General features: G+C 39.0%; 1 protein-coding gene across 1 annotated transcript in view; it reads left to right on the top strand.

Annotated features, from left to right (window-relative positions):
- MYO3A (myosin IIIA) overlaps positions 1-23,268 on the top strand; it is a 232,753-nt gene that overhangs the window by 119,613 nt on the left and 89,872 nt on the right. The window contains exons 18-20 of the mRNA XM_004757631.3: positions 11,057-11,183; positions 15,730-15,940; positions 18,940-19,087. Of these exons, the coding sequence (XP_004757688.1) occupies positions 11,057-11,183; positions 15,730-15,940; positions 18,940-19,087 (486 nt within the window). The remainder of the gene's footprint in view (positions 1-11,056; positions 11,184-15,729; positions 15,941-18,939; positions 19,088-23,268) is intronic.

Here is a 23,268-nt window from a genome sequence, read left to right as displayed (position 1 = left end):
GATAGGATTTGCAGAAATTTTCTCCCATTAGTTGTTTTTTTACTTTCTCGATGGTGTCCTTTGAAGTATACACGTTTTTAATTTTTAAATTTTAATTTTTATCCCTCCCTCTGGAGGGATGGTCATTGCTTATTAATATGGCATTATATCACACAACTTTTTTATACCTGGTTTCTCTCACTCAGCAATACCTTCCAGAAATCCCTTCAACTCATCTAGTATAGCCCTAAATCAGTCCTCTTAAAGGCAACATAGTGTTCCATGGTGTGTACTACCATAATTTATTCTGCCATTCGCATATGACTGGGCATACAGCTCTTAATGTTTCCAGATCTTTGTCACTCTGAGCAAAACCAAAATAATGCCTTTATTTCCTGGTGCTATTTATTTCTATAGGATAGGTCCCTAGCAGTGGGATTGCCGGGTCAAAGGGTATGTATACTTTAAATTTGAATATGAATTATAGCATTGCCTTCCAACAACTATGAAGTATTTCATATTTCCACCAGCATTGTATGTGACTACCTTTCCCATCACCATCTCTGCCTTGTGTTGTAGCTTTTTAAATATTTGTTAACCTGATGATGGGTGTGAGTACCAACTCATTTCAAGTTTGCATATCCTTGACTAATTGTGAATTTGAGTTAATTCCATTTGTTTGCTGGCTACTTGGGTTTCCTTCTGTATGAACTGTATATTTATGTTGCCCTTTTTATTGAGCCATTTCTGAGTCAGTCTGTAAGTTCTCATTGAACATTATAGACTTTTTTTATCATTTGTGTTATAAATATGTTTTGGCTTACTTTTTTAAAGCTTTTATGTATTTCTTTATTTGAGAGAGAGTGTGTGTGTGCACGAGCTGGGAAGGGGCAGAGAGAGAGAGAGAGAGAATCTCAAGCAAACTCCACACTGAGCAGAGCCCAGTACGGGGCTCGATCTCACAACGTTGAGATCATGACCTGAGCTGAAATCAAGAGTCAGACCTCAGCTGACTAAACCACCCAGGTACCCCCGTGACATACTTACTTTTAAGTCACATCTTTTACCATACAAAAATGGGGTTTTAATTTTTATCTATTCGGACAAGTTTATCTTTTTGTGACATCAGAGGTCTGAACTTGCTTTAAAAATTCTCCCCTTTGTCTCCCTTACTACATGTAGTCTCCCAGATTTTTTTTTAGAAAGCTTAAAAAAATATTCACTCTATTAAATATATTTAATCTATTTGAAATTTACTTTTCACATAGTACCAAATGGGGCATCACTTTTATTTCCTTCCAATGAAGAGCCAGTCAAGCCTCACTATATTAAAGACTACCCTTTGCCTACTGGCTTGACCTCTCTTATATTAAGGTCTTATATAACATCGAATCTCTTTCTGAGTCTCTCTTTTATCTACCAGTCTATGTTTCTGTCTCTATATCAATATTCTGTTGACTTGATCCCTACCAAGAAGGCAAGTCCTGTTCTAACTTTCTTCTTTTCAGTACTTGCCTTAGCTATTGTCTGGTATCTGTTTCTCCATAGAAACTTTAAGATTAACTTTTCTGATTCTCAAACCCCCAGCTGGACTTCTAAGGAGAACTGTATTAAATTTATATATTAACTTCTGGGGCACTGTCACTTTTATAATGTTGTTTATGTCTTTCATCCCAGATCTTGACATGTCCTTCCCTTTGTTTAAATGTTGTTTGAGATTTTTAATAATTTATATTTTTATTTATCTAGAACTTAAGCTCTATTTTTAGGGTTTTTTTCTAACCAGGTCATGGTTTTTAGTGTTATCCTCAATATTTTTTTTCTGTTGGTCGACTTTTGTAAATATATAATCATGTTGTCAGCAAAAGGAATAGTTTTATACTTTTTTCCTCTTATATCAGTCATTTTATTCTTTTGTGTACTTAAAGCATCTAAGACAGGGACTCGATATTAATTACTAAGGATTATAACTTGCCTCCCTGTCTCTTTTCTGATTTTAAATAAAAACAGTTTCAGTGTTTTGCTCTTATTTCTGATAAAGAGCTTTTATCACGTAATTTCCTTTTATTGTTGCTTTGCTTAGGGCTGCTCTTAGGAATCCTATAGAATTTTATCAAATGTCTTTTTATCATCGATTGACATGATCATATTTTTCTGCAGCAACTTGTTGATATCACTTACTATGTTGATAGATTTCTTAATATGTAAGTATCCTTAACATTTCTGTAATAAACTTAATGTAATCTTCCTTGATGAATTAGTTGGTTGTGGAGAGAAGCGGTTAAAAGGTTGAGCATTCATAGGGAAACTGGCAGGCTGTTTCTGGGACCAACCAAGGAGAAATAATGTTCTAGATCACAGAGGAGTTATCACATGACTTTTCCCCAAAGACGACTTCTTTTTTGCCAGACAACTGTGAATTACGTGGACAGGAGGAAAACAATATGGTAGACTCAATGGCAAGCCAAGGTGGAATCCAGCCTGAGGCAAATAGTTTAATCCTGAGTGGTCTTGAGCTGAAGTTGAGTAACTCTTTGGCTTAAAAGTAGAGCCTTCAGCTTGCCGGCTGTCGATTCACTGACCCTGCCTGGAGCTATGGGCTTACAACTCAAGCTGTCATCAAGTCCAGAACCAGTAAACTATAGCTCAGATCGGGAAACTTGGTGGCTCCAAGGTACCTGGCTAGAAAGGAGATGAGGGGCACCTGGATGACTTGGTAGGTTACGCCTCTGCCTTCAGCTCAGGTCATGATCCCAGGCTCCTGGGATCAACTCCCGCATCGGGCTCTCTGCTTGGCAGGGAGCCTGCTTCTTCTTCTCTCTCTGCCTGCCTCTCTGCCTACTTGTGATCTCTCTCTGTCAAATAAATAAATAAAATCTTAAAAAAAAAAAAAAAGATATGACTGGGGACCTTCTCTCGGTTGACGCATTAGATAGCTTTTAGGCCATAAAATGGAACAAAGAATCCATTTTTGGTTTGGTTTTGGTTTTGGAGGTTTTGGAGAAAGGTTTTGGAGGAAGCTTGTACTCTGCTCTTAGCTATAATGTTACTGTGAGGAACGTTCTCCTGGGAGACAGCTGCCTGGTTCTCACAGTGGCCGTGTGAGAATCTCATTCCCCTGCTCTGCCCTCACAAGAGAAGACAACAGTGACAACAGAGTTGGCAGGGCGACTGACTGGGTACATGAGGATGGTGTGTGAATCTCATTCCCCAGCTCTGCCCTCACAAGAGAAGACAACAGTGACACCAGAGTTGGCAGGGCGACTGACTAGATATATGAGGATGGGAGCATTGGCTTGACCAATAGCAGGCTTCGTTGGAGAGCTGGGAGAGAAACAATGAGGACGGCCCAGGAGCTGACAGGGGAGGGGTTCTTCAGGGTACAGAATTTCCCTTGGCTGCGCACGGAAGGAGTAGAGCGCCGTCCACCCGCTATGTGCTCTGAGGTCTGGGTGTGGCATTGTGTCCACCTGACTGCCTTTAAGAACAACACCTGAACTGTCATATCCAAGGTCACAGATAACCCTCATACGTCTCCTAATATAACTGTTACTTTTATTATAGGTAAAATAAGTGTGTTTGTCACTGGTTCAGCTCTGGGTGAGGAAGTCCCTGACTCGGGAGGCATGAGTTTCAGCCATACTCCAGCTCACCTTCTTATGCTCTACTCCTGATATCCCAAGCATCACAGGTGACCACTAGGGTCTTTTGCTCTCTGGCTCAAAGGGTCAAAACCTTGTCCTCCTGAGTGTTTCAGCACAGTATAATCCTAGATTGGCTGCATCATGAGTAAAATTAGGATGTTTGCTGCTCTGGCCTGCTGACATGGTAGGAATTAGTTTAACCCTAACACTACTCCAACCCCAGTCCCTCCCTGCAGCCCGGAGCACCTTCCCCACTCTGCCTGGCAAAATTCCCATTCAAACATGGCTCCTCCCCTTCTGCTCTGTCACCTGCCCTCCCTAACCCTGCCCTCACTCACAGCTTGTACCTGTGGGGACAAGTTGATTTCAGCACTGGGGGGAAGGAGGGGTTTCCTGGCTTTCAAAGCAGAAGCCAGTTTAATGGCGGGTGCCACGAGTAAAGAAAAAAGCAGCCATCTGCCCTCCCCTCCAGTTCTTGGTCATGAGTAGTTGCTAGTGGTAGGTGCCTCTCTGGACTGTGGTGTGGCCCCGCTGGCCAACTGGTTGGGGGACACATCATAGGTTAACTGCATCTCAGGTCCTTCTCCAAGCTGGAGGCCTGTCGTACCCCAGGCAGATGGCTCCTGCTTCTGGCCAGGGCTGGATCCCTTTGTAGTTCTTTTTCCTGCTCTTTGCCATCAGAAGACTTGATCTTAGTGGTCCCCCCCACCCCACAGAGGCTGCTAGCTTAGAAGCAGAGAATCATTTTTAATTGATTTGTTTACTTCTAAGTCCCCCTCATTAGAGGCAGGGTTTTACTTATATTTGGCTCAGCCCCTTCCTCTTGATTGGTAGAACAATGTTCAGTTACATTAAAAGAAACCAGCCTTGCGTTTAACATCTACTGACAAGTCAAGTTTGTTTCTTTCAAACATCTTATTCCAAACTTAAACATGCTCAGCGTTCATCGGACATGGGAATATCGAAACACACAGCTTAGAATAAAGGAAAATATAAAATCTGTGGCTGAAGTGAAATGCAGTCCCTGCTAAATAATAACTTTTAGTCCTGTCCAGCGTGACTCTCCTAAGACGTGGTGTCTCCCATCTGAAAGCAGAGACTCCGAGAGTTAACGGGGCAGACTGACCAGGTTTGGAAGATAGTGGACTTCAACTGAGTAGGTGCTTACTTCCTTTTTATCCAAGTCCTGATTTTTTTTTTTTTTTTTAATCTCACTGGCTTCCTTGGTGTGTCCTGTGTCAGAGGCTGCAGCATAATTACGGTGATTCTCCAAGATGAGTATCTTTCTCTCCCTCCCTCTCTCTCCTCCCTCTTAGCTTTCTCTGGTGGGTGTTGATAGCACCCATGGTGTCTGTGTCCCGGGGGGCTGTAATTCACTTGTGCACTGGCAAGTCATTATTATCCAAAGGAAAGGCAGGCAAAGCCGAATCAGATAGCCTCTAAAAATCAAACAAATTGGAAAACTCTAAAACTTTTTAAAACATATGATTTCCTCAGCCATTTTCCTGCCACAGTTTTTAAAATAAATGATGACTAGTTTTATGATTCAGCTTATTTTAGAGACGGTACTTACTGTGTCATGACAGGAAGTTTTATTTGTTTTTCTTCGCACAGAGTCGTATGTCTTTTTTTTTTTTTTTAAGATTTTATTTATTTGACAGACAGAGATCACAAGTAGGCAGAGAGGCAGGCAGAGAGAGAGAGGGAAGCAGGCTCCCCACTGAGCAGAGAGCCTGATGCGGAGCTCCATCCCAGGACCCTGAGATCATGACCTGAGCTGAAGCTTAGCCCACTGAGCCACCCAGGCGCCCCCAGAGTCGTATGTCTTAAGTCCAAAATGAAAATGCCTTTTTCCGCTTTAATTTTGCTTACATTTCTTATGATAGTCTAAAATAACAACCAAATACATTTTCTTTGGACTATGAGTTATCACATTTCATGGTGTCAGTGTTTTGGATTTTTGCCAATCTAAGGGGTATGCTGAGGTATCCCCTGGTGTTTTAAAATTCTTTTTTTAAGATTTTATTTATTTATTTATTTAACAGACAGAGATTACAGGTGGGCAGAGAGGCAGGTAGGGGGTGGGGAAAGCAGGCTCCCCGCTGAGCAGAGAGCCTGATGCTGGGCTCGATCCCAGGACCCTGGGATCATGATCTGAGCTGAAGGCAGAGGCTTTAACCACTGAGCCATCCAGGCGCCCCTACCCTTGTGTTTTTAATTTGTGTTTTCCTGATGACACATGATCTAGAACAAATTTCATATACTTGTTTTACATCTGTATATCTTCTTTGGTGAGGTGTCTGTTAAGGTCCTTAACTCGTTTTTTTGACTTTTTATTTATTTTTTTGTTTACTGTTGAGTTGCTTTTTTTTTAAGATTTTATTTATTTAGTTATTTGTCAAAGAGAGCGAGAGAGAGGGTGAGCACACGGGCAGACAGAGTGGCAAAGGGAGAAGCAGACTCCCTGCTGAGCAAGGAGCCCGATTTGGGACTTGATCCCAGGACACTGGGATCATGACCTGAGCCAAAGGCAGCCACTTAACCAACTGAACCACCCAGGCATCCCTTACTGTTGAGTTTTAAAAAAATCTTTGTATGTTTTGGATAACAGTCCTTTCCCAGATGTACCTTTTGCAAATATTTTCTTCCAATCTGGAGCTTGTCTTCTCATTCTCTTGACAGATCTTTTATTTGAACTTGTGCATCTAACAGTGTTTGTATAAGAATAGAAACAACATTCAGTAACTTTGTTCACTTAACTCATAAATAGAACCTTAAGTTGTCCTAAACTGACATAATTAATTAAGTTCTTTAAATCCCTGAAACCAGGTAAAAATTTAGTGCATCTCCGTCTTTCAAATATTCTGAATGACGACACAGCAGTCTTACAAAGAATGATACTTTCTAAACTTCCTGATCATTTAACTAAATCTTCCTAACACTTAAATTTATTAGCCCTGAAAATATAATAATTCAAAATTACTAATGTAGTAGATCAAGTTATCTTATACATTTGAAAATAATTTGCAATCAAATTATGTTATGCTTTTCAAATTAAAATTATAAGTGTACTATCAAATAAGTATTTACATTCAAGTTACAAAAGTAATTCTCAGATTGTCTTACTATGTCTTTGATATTTCCCTTAAGCGTTTTAAACAGTTAAGGATAAGCACGTTGCTTATCCCAAGGCTATATATCTTATTCATTAATGTAACAAAAAAGCACTGATACTATATTTCTTTGCTAGGGCTGCTATAGCAGTGTACCACAGACTGGGTGACTTAAACTACAGAAATGTATTTCCTCACAGTTCTAGAGCTGAGAAGTTTGAGACAAGGTTGGTTTCTTCTGAGGGCTGTGAGGGAAGATCACATGCCTCTTCCCTGATTCCCTGGCAATCTTTAGCGATCCTCAGACTGCAGATGCCCCACCTTGATTTCTGTCTTCTTCTTCACATGGCAGAGGGCGCCTGGGTGGTTCAGTCAGTAGAGTGTGTGATTCTTGATCTCAGGGTTATGAGGGTTATGAGTTTGAGCCCCACATTGGGTGTAGAGATGACTTAAAAATAAAAATCTTAAAAAAAAAAAGTTCTTCTTCACGTGACATTCTCCGTGGGAAGAGTTCTCCTGCTCTCACCATGTGATCCAGCAATCAAGGTCCTTGGTATTTACCCAAAGGAATTGAAAACGTATGTCCACACAAAAACCTGAGCACTAAGGTTTATAGAAGCTCTATTCCTGATCGCCAAAACTTGAAGTAATTGCGATGTCAAGTTCAGTGGGTGAATGGATAAATAAATCACGGCACATCCCAACAATGGGATATTATTCAGCACTAAAAAGAACTGGGCTATCAAGCCATGAAAAGACATGGAGGAACCTTAAATACACATTACTGGTTGGAAGAAGCCAATCTGAAAAGGCTGTATATACTGTTGGACTCCAACTATAGATATTCTGGAAAAGGCAAAACCATGGAGACAGTAAAAGACCAGTGGTGGTTAGAGATTGTGAGAAAGAGAGATGAACAGACAGAGCTCAGAGAACTTTTGGGGTAATGGAATTTCTCTAATGGTAGAAATGTGTCATTATACCTTTGTAAAAAATCCAGAGAGTGTACAAAACCAAGAGTGAACTCTAACATAAACTGTGGACTTTGAGTGATAATGATGTGTCAGTGTAGTTCATTGATTATGACATATGTATTGCTCTAATGCAGGATATTGATAATGGGGGAAGCTGTGTGTGTAGAGTCAGGGGGACAGGGGCTACTTAGGAACTATGCACTTCCACTCAGTTTTGTTGTGAACCAAAAACTACTCTAAAAATAAAGCCTATTAATTTTTTTAAACTATAATAAAATACAGAAAGTAGACATGACCCCTATAGAAATTCAATATAGGAAATTCTTTGGTTCTAGGAACATGTAAAGTACTTGAGAGCAGAAATTATTCTTATTTCTCGGTATATACCCATTATCTCCCATAATGCTTAATAAATAGTCAACAGAAGATGGTTGAATGAATGAATGGTTGGGTGAATGACTGAATAAGAGGGGTAGGACAATAAACTTCTGGAAGAGGGAGAGTCCTTCTAACAGAATTCTTTTGCCTTGGGCAGATTAACTTGGTATAGAGAGGAAAGTGACCTTGCCCACACACATAGTTTTGGATTGCTGTCTGCCTAGCAGACCAGCCTAGTGTACAAGCACAGAGAGCAGAAATGTCCAGAGCAGCAGTGGAATAGGCTCAAGCCTGATGCATCAGAACCATGAAGGTCTGACTCTCCAGCAAACCAGAAATGTGTTCGTCCTTGCAAATATAGCAAAAGCAACAGCAGTCCTGGTCCCTCAGGAAAGACAGAGCTGTACAGCAGGAGGGGGAGTAGGTAGAAGGGATTGTGAGTGTTTTCCAGACTCCGCAGAACACTTGGAGAGCACTTCTCCTGCAAGCCACTCTTCCTCCGTGGGAAGGTATAGCCCATTCAGTGGGCTAGGAGTCAGGATTCAAAGCTCAGCTCATTCAAAGCCCATGGAAAGTTGTTAGATTGCCTCAGTACTTTTATATTGGAAAATGTTCTTTTGCTTATTATTGTTAACCATCAAACAAAAGTTGTTTTGAATTCCTTAGGGTGACCAACATCAGAGATGATTAGTCTTTGTACCATGAATAACCCAAGTGCTTGGTCAAGGTCATACCTATACCTGAGGTCAGGCCCTTTTGAGCCCCATCAAGGTAGCTGCCAAGCCAAACTGAGCCAGGGCCCTGATTTTTTGCCTCCAACTTTAATCCAAATGGATACTGTAATTATAGGATATCAAGGAGAGCCCCAGCCTGGGAGGATTACTCAACCCTTCTCATAAACAGCTGAATAAGAATTGTATGTCCATCGATTCAGCATGTGATTCTCTATTGTGGATCTCTAAACACTGTTCAAATATGACTTTGGAATGGACGCATCTGAACTTTTTAGTCCCTAATTGACAAACACACAAACACACAGAGTGTCAAAGGAATATAGTTTTCAACAACCTATTTATGAAGTATTCCTGGTATAGATGATCCACAAGGTCTGTCATTGTCCCGTGAGAAGTAGAGCAGGATGTCAGAGGCTCTGTTAACTCTCCACATGCCACTGAAGCCCATGCTGGTTGGTTCTTTACAAGTTATGCGTTTTACAAATGGAAATTCCTTACCAAGAGAATTTTCATCGAAAATTGATTCACACCAGCCCATCAGCGTATTTACTGCTCTACTTCCCAAATATGCCCCAGTCTGTCTTCTGCTTTCCATCTCTGCCACTATCCTAGTCCAGGCCACCACCTCTCCCTAGCCTCCTGCCCATTCTACGTTTCCGTCTGCCTCCAATCCGTTCATTTCCACATCCTGGCAGAGTCATGTTTCAAATATCACAGCTGCCTGCTTTGGAATCTCTAGTGGCTCTCCATGGCCCTTTGAATGAAACCCACACCCCTTCTGGTAGCACAGAGGGCCTGGCTGGTCTTGTCCAAGCTCACCTCTGTGGCCCCTATGACACCCACATCCCTGCCCCTTACTCGCCGTCCTCCAGCCCCACTCTGGCCTTCTTTCTGCAAAGTAGGCTTGTCCTTGCTGTCCCCTCTGCCTGGAACAGTCTGATTCAGTTCTTTCCTGGCTGACTCCCTTGTCATCCAGGTCTCTGCTTCCCAAAGGACTGCCTTCTCTAACCTCCCCACCTCAAAGGGCCCGCCCTGCCCTCCCCAGTCACAATCACTCCTCATTTTATTTCCTTCACATTTTATTTATATTTTCCTCTCATTTTATTTCCTTCACAGCCCATTTAGTTACTGAAAATGTCACGTTCATCTCTTTGTTTGTTTTCTTAATGTCGGCCTTCTCCTTGCCTGAAGACCCCAAGGAAACAAATGTCTTCTCTTGCCTCTGCTGAAACCCCTGTGACTAGAGCAGGCCTGGCAGAAAGTATATGTTGCACCAGATAAGTGAGAACATAGAGAGTCGAAGATATGTCTGTATAGTCATTCAATAAATATATTTATTTTAAGGTTTATATATTCATTTAATCTGTACTCATATATATGTTATATATGAATGAATAAATATCCCTGAAGATTTTTTTCATATACTTTTCATGATAGTTTTTAGCATGAATTGGGATGTTGGAACAGATGGGATAATCATTTCTGATAAGTGTAGGAGCTGAGTTAGAATCAAGGCAGCAACATAAGATAACAATAAAGGATTTTGTCTATTTCCAATACTTTACTGCACTTGAACATAGTTGGAATAACAACTACAATGACCATAGTCTACTTGGCAAAATGCTTCTAGTGCCTCCAAGAACAGTGGTGGGTGTGTGTGTGTTTCTGATGTATTTTGATGTACCTTATTTAAAAGGGTTTTACCACTCTAGACTCCAAGCTGTTGTGCAGAGTTTTCATGCCTAAACTTAAATCACATGTGTCCAAATCACATGATTTGGGCACTGGGCTCTTTGGATTTCTCTTTCCTCATTCTCATTTATCCACACATAAAATGTCACTCTTAAGATTGCCTCAAGGGAAAGGAGCATCTGGACAGGACCATGTTAAAGTTCTGAAGTTTAGTTTCACGTAGATAGATTGCTCTGTGGCCTAAGGAATTCAATTATTTCTACTTCCTCCTAGGGGAGCTCCTCGTTTCTATTTTTTACTGGTATTTGCATTCATAAAATATTTTTTTAGCACTCCCTGGCAAAGAGGCACCATGTCCACCTCTCATACTAAAATGACTGAGGAGACTGAGCTTACGTGGGTCTCAGAAGCTGACATCATCCTTTGCGGAATGACCTGGTGCTGGAGCCTTGGGAATCTTGCCCGCTCTGTCCCCAGCCATCGCCACCGCCTTGCTATCCTCCAGGGGAGGGTGATGCTAACATCTGTATGGTGTGTTTCAGCAACTTGGAAGTATATACAGTATACTGGCTGCAATCTTGAATGTGGGCAACATTGAGTTTTCTTCCGTGGCAACTGAACACCAGATTGACAAGAGCCACATTTCCAATCACGCAGCTCTGGAGAACTGTGAGTGTTACTATCTTCTGCTCAAAACTGAACTCTTGGGCGCCTGGGTGGCTCAGCGGGTTAAGCCGCTGCCTTCGGCTCAGGTCATGATCTCAGGGTCCTGGGATCGAGGCCTGCATCGGGTTTTCTGCTCAGCAGGGAGCCTGCTTCCCTCTCTCTCTCTCTGCCTGCGTCTCCATCTACTTGTAATTTCTCTCTGTCAAATAAATAAATAAAATCTTTAAAAAAAAAAAAAAAAACTGAACTCTTGAAAAATGCCTAATGAAATACTGTAAGTGTCTCATAAAGATAATCTCAGGCAGTTGTACTTATCTGGAATCCTAAAAAAGAATACTCTGATTCAATTTGCATAAAATGAAGTTTTTAAAGGCCAATATTTGAAACAGATCTTCATGCCTACAAATGAACCGATTACTGTAGAGAACTTTTCTCAAGATTAGGCTTTCCTATTTTAGGAGCTATTGATGTTTCAATGTAAAAACACAGAAAATATCACTAAAATTTAGTAAACTGATCTGAAAGGAGTAAACGCTATTATTTTATAGATTTAGCATCTGTATCATTTTATAAGTAATAAAGACTTGTATATTTATTTCCATACTGGGTGGTTTTTATACTCATTCACCCTGGGTTGACTGACTTTACGATCATTTTCTTTTCTTTTTTTTTTTTTAAGATTTTTAAAATTTATTTGACTGAGAGAGATCACAAGCAGGCAGAGAGGTAGGCAGAGAGAGAGGGGGAAGAAGGCTCTCAGCTGAGCAGAGAGCCCGATGCAGGGCTGGATCCCAGGACCCTGAGATCATGACCTGAGCCGAAGGCAGAGGCTTAACCCACTGAGCCACCCAGGCGCCCTATGATCATTTTCTATATAAGAAAAGTGCATCATGGTATTTGCTTCAAATCAACATTTTTCTCTAACTAGCAAAGTTTGATGAATTATTCCAATAACTTAAGTTTTCCCATTGATCGTGTGGTGACATAGCTTTTTTATTTAGAATATACACTTTTTTAAAAATTTTTAATATGGTCATAAGCCCCCATAGTTCAGATTTTTTAGACATTTCATTCATAACTTAAGGAATTATGATATAAGTTTTTATTTATATGTATTTTTTCTGATTTATACTTAATGAGATGTTTTCGGGTAATTTCAGGGGACAAAATGCCAGGCATCCTGGCCTAAACCTGTCCCCAGATCCCTACCATCTCCCTCCCACCGTGTCTCTGGGACCAGCTCAGTCATACAGCAGGACTGAGTTCGGCGTGTAATGATTGGCATGGACCGGGGAACCTGCTCTAATTTTTCTTATATAAATAAAGTCAATTGGCACAGAAGGTTTTAGACTGATATTTATTGATTGATTTTCTGAGCCATAGAAGCCCACAGCAAGCTGGGCCTTCTTTTAGCCAATGTACTGCGGGTTGCTTAAATCCCAGGCTGACCCTTTGTTCAGCAATCAAGTAGTTTTTGGTGCCCATGAGCCAGTAGCTCTGAGCTGATCTGTAGCTCCCAGCAGTCCTCAGTTATCAGAAACGGAAGGAAAAAACAGAAAACTCCAATGATGGATTCAAATTTCACCATTGATTATAATTAGGAAAGTTATCAGCAGTGAATAGAATGATTTACAATAGAGCTATGTTGTAGATATTCATATACTTAGAAACTACCAAACTAAGAAATGACTTTGGTAAGTGAGAACCTTTATTCTGAATAGAAGGAGACAGTCAAATGGGTCATAGAAGGTTAATGTGAATGGGAATGTAGGTAAAATTAATTCAAGTGCTTTCTGGAGTAGCCATTCATAGAAAATACAAATTTTTGCTGACTTACTTAAAATCTCTTGTAATTAAGTTGCAAGGAATTATCTGCAAACCAAGGCCATGTTTCCTGATGGATTTATAGGTGCATTGTTTCAATCAGGCACCTGTTCTGTCTATTCTATTCTATAAATAGCTCTCAAAACTGACTATTTCTTTTTATCTCCATTATCATCATTCTCACTGAAGACACTGTCACCTCTCAGCTGAGCTAAGGGACCTCCCAGTAGTCCCTTCACATCAACCCTTGAGCTTTTCCAGGCCATTCTCCATAGTCATTCAGAAACCACTGAGTGCATGATCAGTAGGTTCTCTCAGTGCCCCTCTTCCCCTCCTTGAACTTCCTCTCCCTCTTCTCCTTCTTAATTCCCACTTAAATTTCTTGATTAGTTTCCCATTCCTTCTGGATAAAGATGATCAAAACGAGAAGTCTGTCTTATAAGGTATTATACTTAGTAATATATTCCCAGGTAGAATGCTTGGCATATAGTAGACACTCAATAAATATACGTCGAATGAATGAACAATGTAGGAATAGAAATAGACATATTAATCAATGGGAGACACTATTCAGAAACAGATCCAGGTAGAATTACTGGAAATGGCATTACAAAATCGCTAGGGAGTCAGTGCTGTAGGGACAGTGAACTGGCTAGCCATTTGAGAGAAGAGTCTGAATTCTTGTCATATACCATATACCAAAATAAATTCCAAACCTTTATCAATGTAAAGGCAAAAAATCATAAAAGCACAAGACAAAGTACATTTATATAATTCTGAGATGAGAAAAGACTTGAAGGATTTTATGTGCAGAAAAGCAAAAGCAGAAAGGATTTTTTAATGGATATTTGACTACATAAAAATTAAAAACTTTCATACTAACAAAAGAAAAATAAATGAAATTACAATACAAGTGAAAAATGAGAGAAAATATTTCTAACACATATATAAGCAACATGTGTGAGCTATAAAGAACTCTTCTAAGCTGATTAGGAAAAGACAAATATATCAATGATAAAAGGCCATTTATAAAATAAAACCACAAATCACTAATAAAAATATGAATAGAAGAAAGTATTTAGCTTCACTAGGAGTCAGTTAAAAACAAATTGAAAAACAAAGGCATTTTTTCCTATCAAATTGGTCATTTTCAAAAAATAATAATCTGTTGGTGTCCATGAAATTGCATTGAAATTATTGGTTTTTTACTTGGCTGATAATAACGTAATTGGTTCAGAGATTCTAAAAAACAGCTAAATAGTATATATCAAAAGGCTTACATATGTTTATATACTCTGGACTAGTTGTTGAACTTAGGCACTTTATGCTAAGACAATAATACAAGAACCTAGCTTCATGCCCCAAATATTTATCCCAGCATTCTTTATAATGATGAACATATGGAAATGACCTAAACATCCAACAACTTAAAAATTATTTATATATTATGACATAGAGCAGAATATTATATAGCAAATTAAATCATTTATAAGCAATATTTAACAAAATGAGAAATGCTTAAGATACTTTATTAAGATGAAATGTATGTGCAGGGTAACAGCAAAAAACATGCTTAAAGGAAAAAATGCAGAATATTAACTTCAAAGGTAAGATTTCTGCAGTGACTTTGTGTTACTTCCACAGTCTGAAAAAATTTTTTTTTCAATTTTCTTAAGATTTTAAAATTTTATTTATTTGTCTCAGAGAGAGAGTACATAAGCAGGGGAAATGGCAGGCAGAGAAAAAAGCAGGCTGTTCACTGAGCAAGCTCAATGCAGGACTCAATCCCAGGACCCTGGGCTCATGACCCGAGCTGAAGCCAGATACTTAACCAACTGAGCCACCCAGGCATCCCTGAAAAAAGAAAAAATTTATTTAATTAAGGTTCAGTGATCCCAGCCATACAGCCAAGAAATAGCTTGTCCCAAATGCTAAAAGTAAGTTCAAAATGTTGAAAATAATTTGAAAGGAGAACCACTGATTTTAAAAAATAGTCTGTAATGTAATAGTTTGGCTTAAAGATGTTTACTGTATTCAAAAATAAGTTTTCTCCACTGAATTTAAATATTATTTATTTAAAATTCCCTGTGATATCTATCATTAAATATAAGTAAGTGTTCCAGGCATCACATTTTAACAAACTTCAGTAATTAAAATGTATAACTGATAAGTAGTATGATTAAATATATATGTGTGTGTGTGTGTGTGTGTGTGTGTGAAGATAAGGTTTATGCTTTTTTGGTTAAATAGTGCAGAAGTTACATAAAATACATTTGTTTGGGTTTATCCCTAAAGTCTAAGTAATCTTCCAATTAATTTCTGCATTAAAAAAAATATGTATGTAATGATGGGTATCGAAATTATCCCAAATCTATTCTTTATTTAAATGAATAATTTAAATTTTACATTATTTAACATAATTCAATGACATTATGTTTGGCATTACATAAACAACCACTGGTTGGTGTGAATGTTTTCCCTGCTGTCAGCCAGTTCAGTCTGGGTTGTGCTGTATTATACGTCAGCCTACATTTGACCAGTCAAGTAGAGAAAAATGATCAAGACCCAGGACAACTACTGTAAAGGAACTTATTTTTACATTATGAAGTCTTCCCGTATTTATTTCATGTCATTGGAAGAAGGCAGACTGAGACGTTTTCATTCTATGGGAAGCGACTGCATGGCGGTGACTTTTTCTAACAGCACCTCTGGTTCTTTCTTCCAGCTGCTTCTCTGCTTTGCATTCAGGCAGATGAGCTCCAAGAAGCTCTCACCTCCCACTGTGTGGTCACTAGAGGAGAAACCATCATACGACCCAATACCGTAGAAAAAGCCACTGACGTCCGAGATGCCATGGCGAAAACTTTATACGGGCGGCTCTTTAGTTGGATAGTCAATCATATCAACAGCTTACTGAAGCATGGCGCCTCACTAAGGTAAAATTCCTATGGAGACATTTTTTCCCCAAATGTCACGTGATATAGATCTGTTTTCTAATTTACAGATTTGTATAGGAGTCCTTCCGAGGATGTTCCTAATGTTACCATGTCATTATTAAAGTTCTCTTTCAATAGATCTGCTTTATTTCCTAGTAGCACTTTATTTGGCTAGATAGCTATAAAATTTTTAAAGTGCTGGAACATAAAATAGTAGCAACATGAGCAAATATAATAGAAAGTGAATTTTTCCTGTGACATCTTATCCATGTATATGTTCTTTTCATAAGAGAGTGTGTTGTGAAGTATAAACCATTTGATACTTGCATGAAATGTCATTTTAGCAGGGTTTTTTTTTTTCATGTTTTCTTTGTTCTAAGGGATCATATTAACTCTTGAAGACAAAGGAAAACTCTCTTTATATTTTAACTGTCACCATAGCCCTGTAAGGGTAGGTCTTATGACCTGTAATGAAATTTGGTTCAGAAACACTCTAAATAAATAGTAAATGACAGAACCCTTATCTAAACAATAATATTATTTGACCATAAGTCTATGCCCTCATCTTAGAAATAAAGAATCACAGCCACCATTAACTGAATGCTGTCTGTGTACCTACCAGGAGTTGTGCATAGATATAAGTCCCTACATTTACACCTAAAACTTTGTTCTGCCACAAATTATACAATCTGTAGAAATCTGTATACAAAAAAATAAGATAGCTGCTGACCTTAAGTTACCTTGCTCACATTTGCTTGCTAAGCATAAAAGACCATTTTATACACATTTCAGATGAGTAACTCACTCTCATTTTTCCACTAAAATACATACCACACCATAATATTATCCAAAACGCCTCAGAGAATGTCCATTATTCCTCCCTGTTCTCAACTCTGGATCCCTCAGAATTGCTTCTTGCCTCCCTGTAGCCTATCTGACTGGGTCTGCAAATCAAATCCAATTTGCCCATTAGGATTTAACGGTCAAGATACTTTGTATGCTCCTGTGTAGCCATCTGTAGGATGCCACAACATTCGAGAATTTTCAGTATCTGTATAGTCCACAGACAGCCTCGCTATGTTAGTTACCATCTGCATGTCTGGCCCCTCAGTGGTACCCGGAAGAGTACGACCCAAGCAGGCGATCTGCTGAAAATTCGGCTACAGCCTAGTCCTTCCTTAGTCACTTTCCTTTCCCTACAATAAAGGAAGCTATCCAAATCTTAGATTTTTAAGTTTTTTTTTTTACAGAATGTTTAAGAAACTAAAATAAGACCATTCAAATGGTTTAGTTCAATCTGGAAAGATTTACATTTAAGATTTCAAAGAGCCTGCATTCTGTGCCAGGCTCTGCCGCTAATTTGTTGTGCAGTCCTGGGCAAGTCACTGCCTTTCTGTGCATCTGTCCTCTTCAGCCTGTTCAGTAAAGGCATGGAATGACAACTCAGTGGTCTTAATTGTTGGCAGGTAACTTGGAGCCTTTAAAGAATCTCTTGAAAACTACATTCTTCACTCCAAAATAAAAAATGGACACCTACCCACCAAAATACGGCACATGATTGTGACTCCAGACCCTTGATGGCCATTAGCAGATCCCAGTTTAAGAATCCCTGAACAAGGTCAACTCCAAGGTCCTCCTGGTTCTAACACATTATTAGACAAGTTAAATATCTATCTCAGTGGGATCCTGTGAAACAACAGTTTTTTTAAAGAATGATAGTTCTGACTAAACCAGCAAATATTTATACTCATTCTTCATAAATAGGAATTTTTCTGAAGTACTTGGATAGCTTTCCATTTGTCCATCCCATCACAGGGTTCTAGAACTTTGCATTCTAAGTTCAGTCAGTTCTTCCAAATACAGAGAATATATTTCACTTCTCAGTGTGCAGCTAACAGCAGTCATTTCCAAATCACCTCCTCACACAGCACCAAGAGTTAACCTAGGTTACATAAATAGTGAATACAGAGAGATGTTTATACTCTCTCAATTTTTTTTCAAGTAGGCTCCACACCGGATTTGAACTCATGACCCTGAGATTAAGACCCAAGATAAAACCAAGAGTCTTGACACTCAACCTGCAGAGCCACCCAGGCACCTCTATTCTCTCCTTTTTAAAATGACATGAAAGTATCTTTGCAATGCATATGTTTCTTGGGGGAGGGGTAAACTTTTGACCAAGTATCTAACTTTTAATGAACAGAGAGGAATTAATTATTATGGAGGAACAGGAAAAGCATGCATTTGGAATATTTAATTATAAAATAGTTATTTAGGGTGCCTGGGTGGCTCAGTTGGTTAAGCATCTGCCTTTGGCTAAAGTCAAGATCCTGGAGCCCTGGGATTGCCCCAGGTCTGCCTCCCTGCTCAGCAGAGTCTGGACCCTCACCCTGCTCATGCTCTCTCTCTCTCTCACTCTCTCTCAGATAAATAAAACCTTTTAAAAAACTAATAAAATAATATTTAACTGCATTTTAAAGTATTTGATTATAAAATAAATCCAAATATATTTATATCTTTCTCCAGGTTACTGTTTATTCTATATTAAATAATTATGAAGGAATAACTCAAAAGTAAATATTGATTCTTTAAGAGAGGTAAATATTTTTAGCAACATGTTTTAATTGTCCTAAAGTGGGAGACTAAAGATACTCTTACACAGAAGTTTTACTTTTCTGCTATAATTTTTACTGAACCTATTTTTGCTGTTTGGAGTGCTGGCCAGGTTTTCCCTATGATTCAGGACTCAGGGTTATGATCTTACACCCGTGAACCTCCAGGAGAAAGTGAAGGAGCTGTGTCTGTAGTACAAGGCAAATCGTGTATCTTTTATATATTAAAGTTAATGCTACCTACTTTATATTCATTGGAGAAATTTTCACTCTCCATCATGGTAGTAGTTTCTTAGTTAAATCACAAAAGTATCCTTGAAGATACCCCACTATACATTCCCTCTTGAGAAAGTAAGAACTCAAAATCCTGCCTCTTCAATTTTCCAGTGAGAATGGTGATGAACTAAGCATCGGTATTCTGGATATATTTGGCTTCGAAAATTTCAAAAAAAATTCCTTTGAGCAGCTGTGCATTAATATTGCAAATGAACAAATTCAGTATTATTTCAATCAACATGTGTTCACCTGGGAACAGGTAAGTCAAGCCACGATAGAGAGGCATGCCTGTGTATGTGTTATATGCAGAATTCCACCAACAAAGCAGGACTTCACAGTTTTCAAACCTTAAACAGATTGGCAAAGGAAAGATTTTCTTTTCTCTGTGTGTTTAGTAAAAACAAAAACAAAACCAGAAAACAAGTATAATTTTGTTGTGTCTCAAAGTGTGGTATTGAATGTCCTCCATTGAAAATGAATGCACCCTGCCAGAAAACCTAGCAGGTCTGAGCCTGTGTAAACAAAGAAGTTTCCTTTGGAAATTTAAGGAAGCAGATGTGTCCAACTGTTCCTCTTTCTGTAGACTGCATAGCTGAAATTCTGTGTGAAATTTAAATATCTGTCTAAAATGCATTAAACTTCAGAATTCCCGTAACTAGGCAACGGAACACAAGATAATGGGTTTGATGCAAATGCCACGAAATGGCAATTTTGTCAGGGTACAACGTGTAATTTATGATTCAGCTTCAAAAATCAGAGACTTACTTGAATTGCATTTGGCAAAGCTGTAGTATTGAAATTATTTAAACTATTTTATCAGGTCTAAGAGAAGCTGTCGTATTTTCTATCATTTCGTATGTCATTGGGCTCCCTTTAATAGTATGAAATTGTTTTGTGCTTACAGATTAGAACCAAAGTTTTTATTTAAATTTGAGATAAATTAGAGGGACATATACCTCTTTCAATTCAAAATAGGTTTATTGAGAATTTACTTCAGAATTGCATTGTGAAAACACTAGTACCAAAAGAAAAACATTTAGGTCTTGACATTTCTTGGGCCCATTAAAAAAAAAGGAGGGGGGACAAAAATATAAGATTTTATCTGTGTTTGCATAGCTTTCATCTACCCCAGGAGCTGGTCCACCAAAATTTCATTCCTTCTCTTCTTTCTCATTCTCTGTCTTTGTCTCTCTCTCTCTGCTCTCTGCTAGTGCCGTCCCGCAGTCTGGATAAATAATGAAATCTTTAAAAATCATTAAAAAAAAAAAAAGCCCTTCTCCAACTTGCTTATCTCTTAGCCATGGCCTCTCTCTTCCTTCATAGCCAAACTTCTTGAAAGCATGTTCAGTATTCATTGCGCTGGATTGATTTCTGCCCCACCTGCATATGCTGAATTTGCAGCATCTGGCTCTGACATCCCCCACCCTACTGGAATGGACTTTCCTAATCTCATCAGTCATTATTTGTATCAGAAACATTTTAGTCTCTCCGTTATCAGCCCTACTGTAATTTTCAATGTGGTTGGCAGGTTCGTGTTTCTGGAAGACCCCTCCTCTGGCATCCCAAATACCATCTTTCTGTTACTTTTCCTGTACCATCCCATAGATGATTAGTTCTCAATCCTGGCTCCATATTAGAACGACTTGGGTAACTTTGTAAAATCCCAGTGCCCAGACCCTCTCCCAGACCAGTTAAATCAGGTCTCTTGGGATGAGACCCAGGCACCAATATCTTCTAAATTTTCCCACTCTATTCCAACATACAGCCAAGGTTGGGAATTACTGTCCTAAATGCTAACTGCCCTGAAGTGTTCTGTCCTTGACCCTCTTATACTCACTAGGAAAGATCATCTGTTTCCATTATTTCATTCATCCCTTCTTGCTAGTGATGCTCAAGCCCCCACCTCCCACCAATCCCACTTTTTGAATTCCGACCTCCATTTAAGCGAGTTTCCGGAACTTTACCCGGAACTGAACTTGTCACCTTTCTTCTTCAGTAAGTGACATCTCTATCCACCCACTTACTCATGCCAGGATGTCGTCTTACATTTCATTTCTTATTACTGAAATCCGGAAAATTAATGTGACTTGTTCATGTTCTTCCCTCCTCTAGGCTCCAGTAAAAATATTTGGTTTATAATTCTGCCTTTCTCACTAGGCTGCAGACTCCTTGAGGTCAGGGATTATGTTTTAATTAATTTTGTATCTTCAGAGCCCAACATGTAGCGAGTACTCGATGAATGTTCATTAAATTAAATTGCTTTAATTCCTCATACTGCTCACAGAATCCTTTTTAACCAGAGCCTGAAATAAGTAAATTTTGTCTGTTTGTTTGTTTGTTTGGACTTTTCGATAGGCTTCTATTAGAATTACCTCCCTCGTGGAACTGGGTACATCCTCATCTATTTCCTGTCTGATTAATTAACAGCCTGTCTTGGGAGATCTCTGTGATTCTTTTCTTTTGGAGTTGAGGCTAGAACCTGGTTTTATTGGAACTAACCTTTAAACCAATGTACATAATTTTATTTTTTTTTTAAGATTTTATTTATTTATTTGACAGAAAGAGAGAGAGACTGCAAGAGAGAATACAAGCAAGGGAAGTGGGAGAGGGAGAAGCAGGCTTCCTGCTGTGGCAGGGAGCCTGACATGGGGCTCCATCCCAGAACCCTGGGATCATGACCTGAGCCAAAGGCAGTAGCCTTATGACTGAGCCATCCAGGCACCCCCATAATTTTCAATAATTATTTGCTTTTCACCTTTTATAGGTTGTTATAGTTAACAGTGCATTTTGTTTGATAGTCTTGAATTTTATCCATGATCCTAATGCTCTTAACGCTTTTTGCCTTTGGGCTTGATACAAATGAAACTATTCTGGAAGGCTCTTTTAAATATCCTTGAGAGACTTTCAAAACAAAACAACTCAAAATTGCCCCCAACAGGTTAAAATTTCAGCTAGAATCCAGGCCATTCACAATCCTTTCAAGTGCCTTCCTGGGGTAACTACTCAAGAATCCCTGCTTCCTAATCTTATAGGCCAAGCATTGGCAGCTGAGTGATCTGGTTGTTGATGTGGGATTCGCTGGATATGGGATTAATCAGTGATTCTCTAGATTTTAACATGTGCGTGCACATGTTTGTTTTGTTTTGTTTTGTTTTTCCCCACTCTGTCACTTCTCTGTGAATGCAAAAATTGTAACTGAGAAATGCTAACTACAGCTGCGTGTTGTATCTATCACAGGTCAGGAATGTACTTACTCTGGGGCGCCTGGATGGCTCAGTGGGTTAAAGCCTCTACCTTCAGCTCAGGTCATGATCTCAGCGTCCTGGGATCAAGCCTCACATCGGGCTCTCTGCTCAGCAGGGAGCTTGCTTCCCCCTCTCTGCCTACTTGTGATCTCTTTCTCTCTCTCTCTGTCAAATGAATAAATAAAATCATAAAAAAACAAACAAAATAATAAGAATGCACTTTCTCTGATTTCTGTAAGTGAGAAACAGCTGTTAAGCCAAAACATTAATTAAAGTCATGGTCACATTTTCTTGATCCAATATAATCATAGGTTTGACTCAAGTGCACCTTGATTTAATAGTTCCGTAATTGCTTATAGGTAAGACATACCACTCTCGATTTTATGGACATTCAGATAATCTGAGCAGTCTGAGCAAGACAGAAGCCTCAGGCAACACCTTCACAGATGAAACAGCTTCTGGTTCTATTTAAACCAACAGACATTATCTCTACAGACAGTCAGTCCTACAACATCAGAGCCTTTATTTATGTTCCAATGAGCATATATAACTTATTTAGCCCGAGTTAACTGATAGGTCATATACAGGACACTCCTGTGTATTATTTGTATTTGTAATATGTCAATTAATTAATTAATAATATGGGACACTTCAGCAAAGTTGGTTATAAAGGTATTTTGAATATCGTTTTCCCATTACTTCCTTTTTGTTGCTGTTAATGTTACCATTGAGAGAACCTGTGCCAGATGTGCAGGGCTGGCCCTGCTACAGGGCTTGAACTCACAACCCTGAGATCAAGATCTGAGCGGAAATCAAGAGTCCAGACTCCTGAGCCACCCAGGTGCCCTTCCCCCTTTACTTTCCCTTAAAACAATAATCAATAGACTACAGTAATACCAATAATCAATAGACTAAATTTTTAGTGAATGAATTTATGGCACTGACTTAATCCATAGTTTGCTGGGTGCATAGTTTTCAAGAACACACAACTCCTGAGATTGTTCTGGAGTTTGATGCTGAAGCTGCCGTCCTTTTCCAGCGCTAGGTGAACCATTTTAAATATATTGATTTTAACAAAATTTAAAGGGACAGTTTTATATCTAAAAACAGTGGTCTGAAAATCAAATAACAATCGCAGTCCCCGTCCCTACAAATAATTAAGAGTATAGTTGTAACCTTGTAATGTTCAAGATTC

The sequence above is a fragment of the Mustela putorius genome, unplaced genomic scaffold, assembly GCF_011764305.1.
Source record: "Mustela putorius furo isolate JIRA1106 unplaced genomic scaffold, ASM1176430v1.1 tig00000827_pilon_pilon_pilon, whole genome shotgun sequence".
Lineage (NCBI taxonomy): Eukaryota > Metazoa > Chordata > Mammalia > Carnivora > Mustelidae > Mustela > Mustela putorius.
This window is presented reverse-complemented; position numbering and strand designations above follow the sequence as displayed.